Raw genomic sequence first — 17,232 nt, 5'->3', positions numbered from 1 at the left:
GTCACCTACCTACCGGTCATCTAAATCCACCGGTTTCCTACCTACCGGTCACCTACCCACCGGTACCTACCGGTCACCTACCAACCGGTTGCCTACCGGTCACTAACCTACCGGTCACCTACCTACCGGTACCTACCGGTCACCTACCTACCGGTCACCTATACCTACCGGTTTCCTACCTACCGGTCGCCTACCGGTCACCTACCTACCGGTCACCTACCTACCGGTACCTACCGGTCACCCACCTACCGGTTGCCTACTGGTCACAACCTACCGGTCACCTACCTACCGGTCACCTAAATCCACCGGTTACCTACCTACCGGTTGCCTAACTACCGGTCACCAACCTACCGGTCACCCACCTACCGGTTGCCTACTGGTCACCTACCTACCGGTTGCCTACTAGTCACCTACCTACCGGTTGCCTACCGGTCACCTACCTACCAGTCACTAACCTACCGGTCACCTACCTACCGGTACCTACCAGTTGCCTACCTAGCGGTCACTTACCTACTGATCACCTACCTACCGGTCACTAACCTACCGGTCACCTACCTACCGGTCACCTATACCTACCGGTTTCCTACCTACCGGTCGCCTACCGGTCACCTACCTACCGGTCACCTACCTACCGGTCACCTACCTACCGGGTCACCTACCTACCGGTACCTACCGGTCACCTACCTAGCGGTCACTTACCTACTGATCACCTACCTACCGGTCACTAACCTACCGGTCACCTACCTACCGGCCACCTATACCTACCGGTTTCCTACCTACCGGTCGCCTACCGGTCACCTACCTACCGGTCACCTACCTACCGGTACCTACCGGTCACCTACCTAGCGGTCACTTACCTACTGATCACCTACCTACCGGTTGCCTACTTACCGGTCACCAACCTACCGGTCACCTACCTACCGGTTGCCTACCTACCGGTCACCAACCTACTGATCACCTACCTACCGGTTGCCTACCTACCGGTCACCAACCTACTGATCACCTACCTACCGGTTGCTTACCTACCGGTCACTAACCTACCGGTCACCTACCTACCGGTACCTACCGGTCACCTACCTACCTGTCACCTAACCTACCGGTCACCTACCTACCGGTCGCCTACCGGTCACCTACCTACCGGTCACCTACCTACCGGTCACCTACCTAGCGGTCACTTACCTACTGATCACCTACCTACCGGTTGCCTACCTACCGGTTGCCTACCTACCGGTCACCAACCTACCGGTCACCTACCTACCGGTTGCGTACTGATCACCTACCTACCGGTTGCTTACCTACCGGTCACTAACCTACCTACCGGTTGCTTACCTACCGGTCACTAACCTACCTACTGGTACCTACCGGTCGCCTACCTACTGGTCACCTACCTCCCGATTGCCTACCGGTCACTAACCTACCGGTCACCTACCTACCGGTCACCTACCTACCGGTCACCTAAATCCACCGGTTTCCTACCTACCGGTCGCCTACCGGTCACCTGCCTACCGGTACCTACCGGTCACCTACCTACCGGTCACCTACCCACTGGTCACCTACCTACCGGTCACCTAAACCCACCGGTCACCTACCTACCGGTTGCCTAACTACCGGTCACCAACCTACCGGTCACCCACCTACCGGTTGCCTACTGGTCACCTACCTACCGGTTGCCTACTGGTCACCTACCTACCGGTTGCCTACCGGTCACCTACCTACCGGTCACCTACCTACCGGTCACTTACCTACCGGTCACCTACCTTCCGGTCACTAACCTACCGGTCACCTACCTACCGGTACCCAACGGTTGCCTACCGGTCACCTACCTACCGGTTGCCTACCGGTCACCTACCTACCGGTTGCCTACCTGTCACTAACCTACCGGTCACCTAAATCCACCGGTTTCCTACCTACCGGTCGCCTACCGGTCACCTAAATCCACCGGTTTCCTACCTACCGGTCGCCTACCGGTCACCTACCTACCGGTCACCTACCTACCGGTACCTACCGGTTGCCTACCGGTCACCTACCTACCGGTTGCCTACCGGTCACTAACCTACCGGTCACCTACCTACCGGTCACCTAAATCCACCGGTTTCCTACCTACCGGTCGCCTACCGGTCGCCTACCGGTCGCCTACCGGTCGCCTACCGGTCGCCTACCGGTCGCCTACCGGTCACCTACCTACCGGTTGCCTACTGGTCACCTACCTACCGGTTGCCTACCTACCGGTCACCTACCCACTGGTCACCTACCTACCGGTCACCTAAACCCACCGGTTTCCTACCTACCGGTCACTTACCTACCGGTCACTAACCTACCGGTCGCTTACCGGTCACCTCCCTACCGGTTGCCTACCGGTCACCTACCTACCGGTCACTTACCTACCGGTTGCCTACCGGTCACCAACCTACCGGTCACCCACCTACCGGTTGCCTACTGGTCACCTACCTACCGGTTGCCTACTGGTCACCTACCTACCGGTTGCCTACTGGTCACCTACCTACCGGTTGCCTACCGATCACCAACCTACCAGTCACCTACCTACCGGTTGCTTACCGGTCACCTACCTACCAGTCACCTACCTACCGGTTGCCTACCAGTCACCTACCTACCGGTTGCCTACCAGTCACCTACCTACCGGTCACCTATACCTACCGGTCGCCTACCTACCGGTCGCCTACCTACCGGTCGCCTACCTACCGGTCACCTATACCTACCGGTCACCTATACCTACCGGTCACCTACCTACCGGTCACTTACCTACCGGTCACCAACCTACCGGTCACCAACCTACCGGTCACTAACCTACCGGTCACCTACCTACCGGTCACCTAAACCCACCTGTTTCCTACCTACCGGTCACCTACCTACCGGTTGCGTACTGGTCACCTACCTACCGGTCACCCACCTACCGGTTGCCTATGTGTTAATTATGGGTCGCCTAGAGTAAGACTGATTTTTTAATTTTATTATTATTATATTGAGGGGTAATTTAGATTTAGATCTTTCATGGTTACACAGAGAAACTATCTTAAACTCAAATATATCGTTACTTCGTTTGTATTTCGGCAACGAAACCTTGGAAATTAGCAGAATATATCAAGAACAAATAAATACAAGTAGAAACAGCAGCCAAAAAGGTCTCATCGTGTCATATTATCCAAGTATGGAAAAACAGTTGGTGTTGAGTTTTTGAATAAAGTTTTGGGCAGAAAATAAAATTATTTTACCGTAATATAAAGTTACTGCTCGTGATTTAATATCGCTTAAAGCGTGAACCGCTTACTGTTTGATAAAACAAAACGTAAAGGAAGCATAAACTGATCAGCAGGTCGTAACAGGTAATTTAGTTTGAGTTTAAATTTCACTCTACACTATTCTTACGTTTGGAATAATGTTCACAGAATTGCTTTACGAAGGTATGCGATTGTATGGTCAGAATTCGTCAAAATATTAGAAGATAAAAATAGAAAAAACACAAAACGTCCGACAAGTGCTTTGGTGTTCCACGGTCAGTGGTATGTTCTATCGACTTGATTTACTCGCGCTTAACGTTCGGAGCAACTCGAACCAGGTTGAGAGGAATTTTAACAGGACTCTTTTACCACCGCCTTCATGCATCGTGTAAAAGTTCTGACGGTGGCGGGGGTAAGGTGTGGTCGGGGTCCGCAGATTCGCCGCTGGGTTCCTCGGGGTTCGAAGTGGCATGGCCGTTGCTGGCTCCAGCGAGGGCTTGCAAACGAGATTTGTCGACAACATCGAGCAGGTTCTTTGCGTCCATTGCAAGAACTTGAGTTGCAGCCATCATGCCTATAATTAAATACATGCATCAAAACACATGTTTCCTCGTATGCCTATATTTAGAATTACTTGTAGGGGATATATTACTGTAAATGGGTATCAGCAGGAACACACCACAACGCCGTTTCGACAGAAATATGAGATATTATGTGCAAACAGTATCCATCTCACCCCACACTATATATATCAAGTTCCTATAAACCTAAATTGCAACAAATTTAATTGCTTTGTTCTCCCAATCAAACTACTTCCGGCAGATGCGACCTTTAAAATCTAGTAGACCTCAATCTCATACATTCACTTACACTTTTTGTAGTCAGTGACTTGGGTAGTTGAATAAAATCGTTTCACCAGTTTCATCTGGTTTATAACTTGTGATAAGTCTTTGTTGGTTGTTTTTTGAGCCATATCAATCTCTCTGTGATACTCAGGTGGTAAATGTGGAGTTTCTTGGTCGAGACTTGTACACAGCTCCTTCAATGCTTTACCAATGTTCTATGGGATAGAAATTGTTAATATGCGTGGGGTAAAGCAAGTTTTTTTTACCAGATTCCCAATAAACCAAAATTTAATCCAAAAAATAAAGCAAGTTTAAGCAAGTTTTTTTTACCAGATTCTATATTGCAAGTTCCCAATAAACCAAAACTTAATCCAAAAAATTTGTACCATTTTTTTAATAAAACATACAAATCTAAAAATAACTCCCTTAAAAAGTTTAATATTTCCTATTTATAACGTACTTTTACAAGAACAAAAATCTCGTCTGGTTTTGCAGCCATAACTTCTTGGTTAGCTTGAAGAACAGCTTTCACTACCAACATTGTATCTCTGTACACAGCGTCGCCTTCTCTGTCTAATTTCATGGTTGGAGTCGGCTTTACTTCTTCGAAGGTTGGCTAAAAAGAACAATGCTTAATAAATACAAAAAAATAGCTAAATATACCCTATGCTCAGTGTTGTGTTCATATTTCGGGTAAATATGGAAAAAATAAGGAGTGTCACGCGTTTACAAGTAGCGGATTACTTTAGTTGAAATTAACTATTTATCGAAGTTGGCCCTGTTAATCATTGTAGCTTAAAATATTAAAATAGTTTTCAAATGAAAGCCATCTTCGGCCCGATTTATGGATTTGTATTTCAGTTACGTCAAATTTGATGACATCAACCTGATTAGATTGACGTAATTAATCGCGTATCTTACCGGTCTCGGTTGAGCGACTTGTACATCTTTGATTGGGGGGTTACGGGGTGGCTTGGCAGGGGGCATAGAGGGGGGTGGAGGGGCAACGTCGACCGCATTTCTCCCTGTGACGTAATAAAGGCAATTTTTAATTTGAATTTATAATAATTCACTGTAGCATAACACAGGCTATCACAATTTCCTAAGCGTATGTTTAACAAATAACAACGCTGTAGTGTCGGGAGGATACGGTAATATAAATCTGTAAATATTCCTTGTTTACTACCAAATTGGACGATAAAAAAGAAGAAACCAAATTTAAAGAAAATAAGATGTTCAAATACATACCGGCAGATGCTTCTCTTCGTTGTCTGACCTCATCAGCACTTTGATAAAGATGATCAGGGTCCTGTTCCTCCAAGTCGCCGTTAGAGGGAGTTCTTTCAGGTTTCTGTAAACAACAAATCATTACATTTTTGATTCAGATATATTATAAAGTTTCTTGAACAAAACACTTAACAGCATACCCTGAGATGTATTGGGGCATGGCGACGAAACGTTAGTTTTTACAAATAAAATATTGCTAGCAGTTTTCAAATCAGACTTAAAACTTTATATAATACAAAATCTAGGCGTTTTACAAACGTCTACAGTGTGACTTAATACTGCAGTATAGTAAACCACGGTTCAAAAGCATAATATAAAGTTATGAATAAATCGTAATTGCCGACTCGGCGTCTAAACGTAGTTGCGAAACTAGGATGTCAATTCGTATAATATTTGACGCAATGTTTAGCCAACACGTGAAATGTTGGGTTAGGTTTTTTTCCCGCAAGTTTCTTAGAAATTAATGGCCAGCTTCTTATAAGGGACTTCGTGTACACGCATTTCTGGCGCCGTGAGACGCGTGCTTACATTCTGATTAATTCAGTCCGTGAAGTTACACGAATTACACACATGCGGAATAGGCCGCTCTGTCTTTGCACTGTAGGTAATAAAGCTAAAATAAAAACTAACGTAATGGTGCGCTACAGTGCGTGTCAAAATATAAAATACATGAGATTCACTTGTTGCAATTTCAGCGAAATTGTAGATTTGCGGTAAGAAAATACCGGTATTGTATACGATCCAATGTTTCCTAATGGTGTTTTAAAAAAGATTAAAAACAAACTAAAACTTACAGTTTTCCAATCAGAATAACTATAAGTTATTAGCGCGCGCTCTTATAGGCTAACTCAAACTAAACCAAAATTTTCGTTTAAGTTAAGTTAAAGTCTGCTTAAAAGTAAAAATTATTGATGCGCTCTTAAAGTTTCCAAAATTCTGCGTCTAAAGTTAATCAAAAAAAACTAGGAAGATAAACAGCATAAAAAATAAAACCTACCAGTTGTTCTTCTTCTTGTTGCAACCATAGTTTATCAGCCTCCGCTTGTTTCTTTTGAATCATCAATTTTTCTTCCAATTTGGAATCTTCAAACTGTCGCTGACGTAACTTCTCCTGCGCTTCGTGATTGGCCAATTCCTGTCACGTGGAAAAATTTAAATTATAAAGAAACGCGATTTGGAGTCGTGAAAATACGTTTATAAAATGCGTAAATGTTCTCTGCTTACTACAAAATGTAAGAAAGTGAAAACATGAACCGTCTATATATGTTCAAAGTATATATATATTCATATTTCAAAATTCCTTTTTTAGAAAAAAAAATACGAGTTATAATACGAACCTCTGCTGTCATTATCCTTGGCACAGATTTGGGTGGAATCGCAGGTCTGCCCCCTAAGTATCCTTGGTTAGTGGGTTGGTAGAGGGGTCCTTGGGTCCCAGGTTGGGGTGGGTAACCTCTTGCCCCTTGACTACCGGGAAATCCCGGGCGACTAGGCTGCAAAAGAAAGAAATTCATGAAAAAATGCTGATGTAAAAAAACATTAAAATGCATATTTTTAGTTTGCAAAATATAGATTTTATGATAAGAAGTTTTGTTTAAAATATTACCAGTCGCTTTGCTATGCGCCCATTATCGTTTCTTGTAATCTTAGACATCGACTCAATGCATTTGAATTCGACCGGGTTTAGGTCGCTATTTTCCGGCAGACCGCCATTAAAAGACTCGATCCCGTTTGGGGTTAAATCCGCCTCCACAACATTGGAGGTGCGTAACGATAAAGAAACTTGTGAGAGCAAATGTAGCGTCTCATTCAGTTTTTCAAACTCAGGGTTGTTGCTGGGCAACGCGACACCGACGGCCACTTTCATTTTTGATACTTTTTACAACAACAACACAAATTAAACCCTAATTTGACTATAAAGTTTACGAAAATTTGCTGAAATATACAACGGTTATAAAATTTACCCATAAACAGTAGCTAAAATAGTTTGGAACTAACAAATACAATACAGTCTGTATTAGGGATGTGCTGAAGTTGAAAAAGCTCGGGTTCGCCGAGCGCCGAGCTTCAACGAAAAGCTCGGCACGAGCCCGAGTCCGAGCACCTATGACGTCATCAAGGAGAAAGGCGTACGAGAATGCGTTCCTGTTCAGCCGAAAAGCGTCGCTAATCAAAATAATACAGAACATGTGGTTTGCGGTTACAGACGCGTCTCGTTTCGTAATTTCTACTGTTGCAAAATGTAAAATTCATACAAAAAGTATTTAATTAAAAAAAATATATATACTTGTTACAGCCAGTGGCGCAACTGGCACGTTTCTACGCATGTTCATCTAGGATATGGTAACGGTTATTTACGTCAGAATAAACCTTTACGATCGTTACATCACAAACGAGATTGTTGAAAACAATCGTGTTTTATTCGCTTCTATACGATCTGCAGTTTGTGTATAATTTTTGTTTCTGATGATTAGTTTAAATGCAGGTAAATCGCGATTATGTGAGTTTTAATTGGTGGAAATATAAGAGCGAGGAGCGACGCTATCAGTAAATGGGAACCAACATAAATTGCAATATGATATTACAAAGTATCGTCCCGGCCGAGCTTGGACTGAAGCCAAAAAAACATCGTTTGATGGCACCGCACGAGAAACAGAGTTTCATTACATCATTTTTCACGAGAATAAATTCACAACGATTGCTTCGTTTGTTACGTGTGGAATGTATGCTACCGCATGCGTCTTCCTTTATTTCATACGCCGCGCAGAGTGTAAAAATGTGACGTTGATACACGATGGTTTGATCTCGTGGTTGGTTTGGCTGCCCAATTTGGGCAGTGGGCACATTCCTCCCGATTGTTATATTATGAAACGTCATAATTAATAGTTACCTTGCGATAGGACACCTGACGTAATAATTGAATGAAAAATTGTTCCAATTCCAAGCGAAGGAATGTTATATTGAATGCAACGCGTATGCGTGTGCGTCTTAGCATTTTCTGGTTGCGTGCGTGTCTGCGGTTAAGGGGGCTGTCATGTGGTTGCAATACCGTGGTTGCAGCAATTTATAATATTTCATTATAAAAAAGTTAAAGAGTTTTTGGCTTTTTATTTAAAATCTGATACGAAATCATTGGGCGCTCGTGTAATTCGACACCGGCTGTAACTCGATACCGGCAAATTGCTGACGTTGCGATTCGTTACTTGCGAGAGAGCAAATTCACAACGAACGAAAAACAATTAAAGAGAAAGCTACGCTGACCAGTCTCGTTATCTCTTAGGAGCTTCACTTTTTTTTCATTTTTAATATTTTTCGCTCTCGCGTGTAACATTATAGCATAAGGCTCGGCGCTCGGCCCAGTTTTCAGCCGAGCGCCGAGCATCAAAAAAGGAGACGCTCGGGCACGAGCTTTTGAGTTCGGGCTCGGCTCGGCACATCCCTAGTCTGTATTAATGTCTTCATATTTCTTTTCGAACTAGTTGACAATTACTTTACTATAAACATTTTTATACATTCGTGCTACAAGTGTATTTTCTGTCTGTAAATTACTCTTATTTCTAATTGCAATACGTATTAACTGAACAGAATTCTTGGAATATTCCTTACGTAAATTTGCTGTGCCCAAAAAATTTACTTTTCCACAACACGGCTGTTAAAACACTACAACCCCTAACACGACTTCGCCTCCTATAACCGCTGCACGGAATTAAACAAATTTGTTGCTTGTAGACTTTTTCTTAACTTCCTTTATTTGCGCTGACCTTTTAGAAACCGCAATGTCACTTAACATTCGCTGTGATTTTAAAATGCTTATTATTACACAACACGTTGTTAATCGCTGCTGATTTGGGAAAATGTTACGTCACAACAATTTTAAAATATATCGCAAAAACACGTCTATGTCTATAATATGCGTCTTAATACAATCACGTTAAAAATCACGGCTGATAGGCAAAATATGAAAGTTAGACGTGACAATTTAAGAGCGTATAAACGCGTCTTTATTATGCCATTGTTACTGCACAGACAAAACAATTGAAGATATATCTAATAAACAACAATACGTTACTTATGATATAATCGCGTATATGGATATGACACATTATGATTAAAAGTTACGCTTTATTTATGGATAATAAACATTCTGTTTATACTCTATATGATATGACTATACATAACGCTACACAAGGAACTATACGTATAAATAAAGCGACTCTGACGCCTAACTATTTAGACATTTAAAATCTAGTTTCTAACACTTTTAAAATACAAAGCTTTATCTTTACGGTCTTTACAGTACAAAAATATTTTTGTTAAAACGTTTTTTTTCTCTAGCATTTTTTGAAAATCTAGCAATTTCTGACACTTTTGTAACACAAAGTTATACATATATGCCTTTACAGTACAAGAAAAAAATCCCTTTTAAAATTCTGAACCTTATCCTATATTTCATTCTGTCGTGTATGGCTAGCCTTAACACAATTCCTGCCCTTAAATAATCTTTTAATACGCACTTTCCTATAAACACACTGGTCAAGTTTTTCTTAAGGTTTATATTTCTCAATTAACCACAATTCTCCTTTTGCGCGTATCCTGGCCTAAACAATCCAGGCACACGAGAAACAAGCCGTTTTATGACGTAACAACCACTATTTGTGACGTAGATACAGCTGGCACGCACTTCGTGGTAAAAACTGAAAGTGTTGACGTTATATCGGTAACGAATGTTTAAAATATCAAGGAAAGCTAAGGTAGTTCTTAAGTGTCAGTACAGGTTATATGAGGTATAACAGCGGAAGCAGGGGTACAATGGGCTCGAATGAACTGTAATATTGCCAGATTAGCTGCTAACTTTATTAGTAACTGCACGCAACTTACTAGATGCTACCACAAGACAAAATAGGAGCTTATCAATTATTAGTCTCGATTTTTTGCTTAAAATCGGAAACTTATAAAAAAGATAACATATGGTTAAATGGGGAAAGATGAAACACCTTTTCATTCTGTTTCTTTGTCCCATTTAGTAGTAAACAAAAACATTCAAAGAATTATAAAACCGTACCCTAACGACTCTCATAGATTGATAAAACGATTTGAGTTCTGCAAATAATCGCCTAAAACCTAAACAACTACATATTTCATTGTTTCACTTTTACTTCCGTGAGCAGTTTTTGGGTTAAAAGCTGTCTTTGCCATCTCTTAAAGGCATTGAAACAAATTCGTTTTGAAAATAAAGGTCGAAAACGTAAGTAGATTTCCGGGCGTTGAGAGTTATAATTAGAACAAGCGAATGCAACGTGATTATTTGTTCTGTGATGTAATAATACGTTTTTAAAAATGACAAAATGTTTTGGTAGAAAGCCTTATCATGTTTAACGTGGGCTGGAATTACAGAACGGCGTTTTTCGAAGTGTATTTAAACTTTAAAAACAAACAAAAAATCACATATCCAAAATACGTTTTTTTGTTAATTTAGATAACAAATTTCGTTTTTATTACTTTTGCTTTTAAAACTATGGGAAATTTAACAAAAGTTCGTATATTTTACAATATATAGTAGGGTAGGGAAAGATGGGACACCTTTCCATTCTATTTTATCGTTCTATTTAATAGGAAACAAAAAACAAAAAAGCGTTCAAAGAATTATAAAATCGCACCATTACGACTCACATAGACCGGTATTAATTGTTTAAAACACGATCAGGATAGTTAGGTATTATGTGCTAAATGTATCCCATCTTCCCCCAACCCTACTATATTCCTTCTTTATTTTTTACTTGGCTTTTGGAGATGCGTACGTGCATACTACGTAGACCCAGCTGTCCCTGCAATACCCTCTATATATTAGCAAGAGATTTTCTCAAATCAGCGTGTGAAAAATCCCTTTCCCAAGCAATGTGTGAGTAATTTCGGAAACGGGTTGAAAATAAACAATTTTGTTTCCAATTTCTTTCCTTTCTCTTCATTTAACCCAAACTTGGATGCTTTACGCTTGTTTTAAATGTTAATTAAGTCGAATTAGTCGGTACTATGCCCAGACGGGGTGGTTAACCTTTAAAAAGACAACCCTTTTATTATATGAAATAATTACACGACTTTTAGAGTTTTAAGATCCCTGAAATAAAATTAAGCCTAACAAATTAGACACAGTCTGTATTAATGTCTTCATTTTTTTAGAAATTTTCGAATTAAACATTAAAATCTCATGATATTTTACTATAAACACGTTTCACTTGTAGCACAGTTTGGAAATAAAATTTTAAACGTATATAGAAAATTTTAAAGCCATATACGTTTGCAACTGGATTATTACAACTAACACTGAATAAACTTCTTGAATAAAATCGCAGATGAATATAGGAATAAGACAGCCTAGTTCATTGTGCAAGTCACAGTTTAAATATAGCTTTACAATTTTGCAAGCTATATACAAAAACCGCGCGATATTTGTTAATTACGCGTCAAGTATCAAAACAGCGTCATAAAACTCCGATATAACGATTGTTTCGTACGAAAGTCTGAATAACATTATTACAGTGGAACTACAGCGTCCTTTGAGTTTAAATTTAGACTCCAGGCCGGAATAATTAGCAAGTAACTTGCAAGAGACATAAGGTAATAAATAATGGCTTCTCGGAGGAGCTGTAAACGATTTCGGAAGCCCGGTGTCAATTAAACTCAGCGTGTTGCCAATACTGCGGTCACAGAAACTGCCAACGGAAACAGACGAGGCAAAACGCGCGCAAACAATTTTTAATGCTGAAGCCAAATTGTGACGTCACATTACTACGTCAGCGGCTAGGATAAAGAAAACAACTAATATGAATTATGTTGAATATTCAAAACGGAAACAGTAGTGTTTTTGTTTAGCCTTGGTAATGAGTTTGTGACGTGTAAGAAGCAATTGTGACGTAATAAAGGAAAGGTCGTAAAATGAATACAGTTTCTGGTCAGAAAAATAATTTGTATCGAGTTATATGTTATGTATGCGTGCTTCTATCGTAGCTACTATACATGTCCTTTTTTCTAAGGTATGACGTGCCTCAACTACGTCACAGTGCCAATGTTATTCTGAAGAATCATAGAAACATGACGTATGAACATGCTATTCACATGAATAAGTTTGTGAACTATTCAACTTAACATTATGATGACTGTGGTTCCGACGCAATAGAAGCGATTCCAAAATGAAATTGGAATAAGGATCGCAATATATACGTTTAATTGGAGTTTGGGGGCAAAGGTTCGTTATAAGAGTCCTACTTATGCAAAGGCGCAACGTAACTTGTGCGCAGTGAATTTTGCCAAATTCGTTATGATCATTTTGTGCAGCGGTTCTTAATTTTTTTACTTGACATTTCTGCATTCATGGTTGCAAAGCTTTTTATGTTGATAAAAAACTTTTACATTTAGAGTAGATGGGGTAAGATGGTGCATGTTTTCACTACCTTTTACCGTCCCACTTGGTAGCAATAAAAACTATTAACAGAATTATATAACCGTATCCTCACGGCTCTAAAAAGGTGTTAATTATTAAAAACACGGAATTTGGGACATTATGTGTTAACGGTTCCGTCTTATGCATTTTTATTTCTGTGCCGAAACACATATTTCTACAATAGGGGTTATCAATAATAAATGCCAAGCTTACTTTAGGTGGCGGTTCGTCGGCTCCATGCCACTGGGCAGCTACACCTCCACTTTCAAGTCTTCGTAATTCGTCTTGTTGGTGTGTGACGTCATCCAGTATGATGCTGCAAAAATGAAAACCGTAAATACAATATACACGTATGCATATTCGTAAATTAAGTTCAGTGGTTAATGAAGTTTCAGGAAAAGAAAATAATAGCAATTGCGCCGCAAGTTGTATTTTTAACAACCGCACGGTGGCGTTGTTGAGCGATTTTACACGCGGAAAAACGGCAATACTGAAACGAACTATTTCCTTTCACGGTGGTGACGTTGCCAAAGTATGCTGCAACCCATGTGGAATATAAGTAGGCATAATGTATTTTGTGAGCCAAAATGTTTGTATAACATAATGAACACATATTTTTGAGAGTGTTGTAACATTTTTTTAAAGCATTTTTTCATAATTTGTCTCTATAAAGCAAGCAGAACGTGTTAAGAAATTCTTAAAACTATGTTTATGTTTTCGCATTCGAAGTATATAGCTTTGTTTTGTAAACGACCTAAACAAAAGTATGACGAAGAGATATTGTTGACAGGCATACGTAACAAACTTACTGAATCTACGCACCGTTCTTACAATTGTACCGGTTGTTTTGTAGACGCAATCCGCAGCGATGACGCAAAAATGAAAACTTATTAATCATCGAGCATTGAAAACAATGCACAGAAGTAGGTCCGGGAAATGTGACAATTCGGTAATTTATAGCCGATTATTTAATGAATAATTAAACTATTGCCAACTGATTGATATGCATTACCGAAAACATTATTGCTTTAAAACCAAGGCGGTACATGACTAAGAGCAATTTGTTTTCGTTCCAAGAAAATTCGCTAATTATTAAGAAACTAAACAAGTCGCAGATTGGAGGAATTGCTATTTAAATGTATTACCCGTCAGTCACAAACACGTCATCTGTGAGACGAAATTTGGGCGATCCGACTTCGTTTTGCTTGTAGCAATGGCAGTAACCACTAACGACTGTGGTTTTTATTTCAGTGGGGTGATACAGCTGGTTTTTTACAGTTTGTGGCAGTTTTACTTCGCCCTCTGTTGACGAGCAAGCAGACGAAGAACTACTTGGTCGACTTGAACTTGTCGAAAGGGGGGCACGAGGTGGCCTTGGGCTCCCTGGTCCTCTAGGACTCTTTGTGACTCTAGCGTTATCAGGGTCCTTTAACGGGATTTGATAAGGCGGGCGAATTTGTTCTGGCCTTGGCTTAAATTGAACGCTCTCATATGCTGGGTCTATGTGGTCTTGGTTAACGATCTCAATTGTTTCGTATTTATTCCTTCCGACTTGAGAGTTTCGTCCGTCCGATGTATCTGTGCTTCTTCTAGAGTCTGTGTTCGTCCCAGTACTGTCTAATTTATACCTGTACGGTAACTGTGACTCGGCCCTGTTGGTGTAACTCAAAAACGACTTCGGTTGCTTTAAGACCATTTCATTAGGATGATTGTTGTTGTTGAATTCCAATTCGGTGCATTCGTCAATCTGCGGAGTTGGTTTGTAAAAAGATGGGCTAGAGATCTCGGTACAAGTGGTTTCGTTTCGGTTGTTTTTCTGGTTCTTTCGGTCGTAGAGCTTGCGTTTAAACTTTGACACTAACATCCCGCTTTTTAGATCTTTGCCAATTTTTTTCGCAATGTTTGAGCTTGCTCGTTTTCGTGGCGAATCGTCTTTCGCGCTAACTGAACTGTCCTCGGTCGATTCGGAAATAGGTCGGCGCGGACTGATGTAAAAGCCGTCTGCTGAATATCGGTCTAACAGTTCTTCACTCTTAGCATCATGCAGAGCATCTGAGGAAAACGGCCTGTGTATTAGTTCTCTTCTGCCTGGTGCGTCTAACACAGATTCGGATTGCGGTCTAGCTTTCTTTGGTGATTGCTTCGTGGCGTCGTTACTCGTATTCTCATTCTGTTCTGCTTGTACGGAGATCTTGTGCGTGTTTACTGCTGAGCTATTTGAGTCACTATTGCACTGTTGCGTCATAGGAGGGGATTCTGGAAAGCTGCCACCGTCATCATGACTCGATGCTGGTGCCGAATCATCGGAAGCTTCTACGCAAGCACTTGTGCTTGGTTTTTTCTTCTTTTTCACTACAGCATAAACTGGTTGTAGTTTTGGTTTTTCCTCTTGTTTATTATTCTCCTTTTCCATGTCTGTAACTAACTGAATGCTAAGGGTGGAAGAGTCGACTGTGACTGTGTCAGCAGATTCGGAAGAGGCGAGCTTCGCAGTTGGCATGACGCCATCTCTGACGTCATCTTTCCACGAATCTGTGATGAGGACATCTAGTTCCGTTAATTTGACGGGTCTTTCGGGGGAAGCATTGAGTTGCGTGCCTCTATCTATACTCTGTTTATTGTTTGTATTGATTGACACGAGAGATTTTACAACGGTAAGCATTCGCTCGTTGAAATTGCGCTCCTGCGTCTCCATCGTGGCTTTCATATCTTTCATTTTGGTCTCGTTTTCTTCGAGCCTGATGCGGGTTTCTCGCACATAAACCAGCAGCGCGCGGAGGACGCCACCATCGACGACAACTTCTTGCTGCGCCGGGCTTGAGGCTGTTGAACTCCGGCTGTTTCTTAACGGACGTTTCGATGATCGGGTCGAGGTTTTCGGGCTGCTCTCTAGCTCACTCACGCGGCCGCTGTCATGTGCGTCTGGCTCACTGTCCAACTCGCTATACCCGCTTGTAGTCGGCGATGGCGGGCCTTCAAAGGATGAGTTTCTTGAGGCCGGGAATCTCATTTCTCTAATGAATTTTCGCTTTTCTTCAGGTTTACCAATAGCCTCCATATCTACGGTCATGCCAACCGCATGTAATTCTACCTAAAGAACTTTTATGAAAAATTCGAACTAAATAAATACTACAGAAAGCTGAAAAATGAAGGTAAATTTACCATCCGTCAACAAGCACTTAATAAAATCTGCGTACACCCGGATATACCCGCAGTCGACTTAGATAAAAGAAAAATGGTAATTCCTTTTCAAACACGGTTATTAAGGCGTTATAGGTAGCTAATTCTTATGTACACTTGCCACTGTACCGGCTCGACGCTGTACAAAGCACTTTCCAGCCCTTTCCCTTGTATGCGCAGCTGTACTGCTAGCAGCTTCTGTTTAACGTGTTGTATTAACTGTCTGTGACGCTTTAATTTAGCTGTTACTGCTCGTTAACTGAATTCGTACTCACCCGTGAAGACGTCGTATTATATTCACATACTCACATATAGTATAACAGGTCTGTGACCGGTAACGCGATACTATTTTAACTCAGTACAAAATACAGATCTGCAAATCGTGATAACGCAAAATTCAAAGTTCAACTCCATATCCTGCTTTAACAAATGAACTATACCCACAATCGCAAAATTCTGTACAAATATTACGTCGCACCACGCCAAGGCAGATTTCAGAGACTAGTTTCTACGTAAAAACGAATAATAACTATAACCCAAATCCAAGATTTTCTGTTTTGTTACAACAACTGTACAGAAAACTGTGTTTTTTTAAATTGCAACTACCACAAGGTCCACAACATTATATCTTAACAAAGGTTTAAGCATGTAAATTGCAAAGAAAAAAGTGCTTGAAACTAAAGGAAACTGGCCTTTCTTTGCTGCGACTGCTGAAACATAGTATTTTTACAAAGCTAACACGCGAGTCTCGCAGATAAAAGTGATCGGAACTATAAACGACCTAACTCTAAGGCGACGAAACAGACGAACTAGTCTACACACCGGAAAAGAAGAACGCCTACTAGGATAGGCAGGGTAAGTAACCGGGTATTACCTACAGGAGTTAGTCAGGCTCTCTGCTTGAAAGAAAAGGAAAAGTAAACAAACACAAACGGGAGAGCATGGTAACTTTTTAGAGCTCTACAAGCTTGGGAAATGTTTCTACTTAGTTTCCCATGGCTCTGGCAACGCTTACGGGTGGGAAGGTTAAGGATACTGTACTGGTTCGTAAAACAAGATGATTTTTACATAGTTAGGAGTCGGATTACATCATTGAATAAATCTTAACTTACAAGTCTATTTGAACTAGAGGGCGGAAGATATTGCATTAGTCTCGAATTCATCGCAGAACAAACTAAGAATCGAATTTGATTACTTGGTAAATACACCTCACTAATTCAACTAAATACACCTTCCTAATATTGTA

At 41.2% G+C, this 17,232-nt stretch overlaps 1 protein-coding gene across 4 annotated transcripts in view; it reads right to left on the bottom strand.

Annotated features, from left to right (window-relative positions):
- Positions 1–3,044: 3,044 nt before the first annotated feature.
- LOC149734151 (focal adhesion kinase 1-like) overlaps positions 3,045–17,232 on the bottom strand; it is a 70,352-nt gene continuing 56,164 nt past the window's right edge. For all 4 annotated transcript variants that reach the window (XM_089880622.1, XM_089880623.1, XM_089880625.1 and 1 more), the window contains 8 exons: positions 13,020–13,122; positions 6,706–6,861; positions 6,366–6,503; positions 5,330–5,432; positions 5,003–5,106; positions 4,542–4,697; positions 4,107–4,296; positions 3,045–3,810 (listed from right to left, as the gene is read on the bottom strand). In XM_089880622.1, the coding sequence (XP_089736748.1) occupies positions 3,614–3,810; positions 4,107–4,296; positions 4,542–4,697; positions 5,003–5,106; positions 5,330–5,432; positions 6,366–6,503; positions 6,706–6,861; positions 13,020–13,122 (1,147 nt within the window). In that variant the 3' untranslated portion in view covers positions 3,045–3,613. The remainder of the gene's footprint in view (positions 3,811–4,106; positions 4,297–4,541; positions 4,698–5,002; positions 5,107–5,329; positions 5,433–6,365; positions 6,504–6,705; positions 6,862–13,019; positions 13,123–17,232) is intronic.

The sequence above is a fragment of the Ciona robusta genome, chromosome 7 (genome assembly GCF_009617815.1).
Source record: "Ciona robusta chromosome 7, ASM961781v2".
NCBI classification, from domain to species: domain Eukaryota; kingdom Metazoa; phylum Chordata; class Ascidiacea; order Phlebobranchia; family Cionidae; genus Ciona; species Ciona robusta.
The sequence above is the reverse complement of the archived record's forward strand: the minus strand, read 5'-3'. Positions and strand labels throughout refer to the sequence as shown.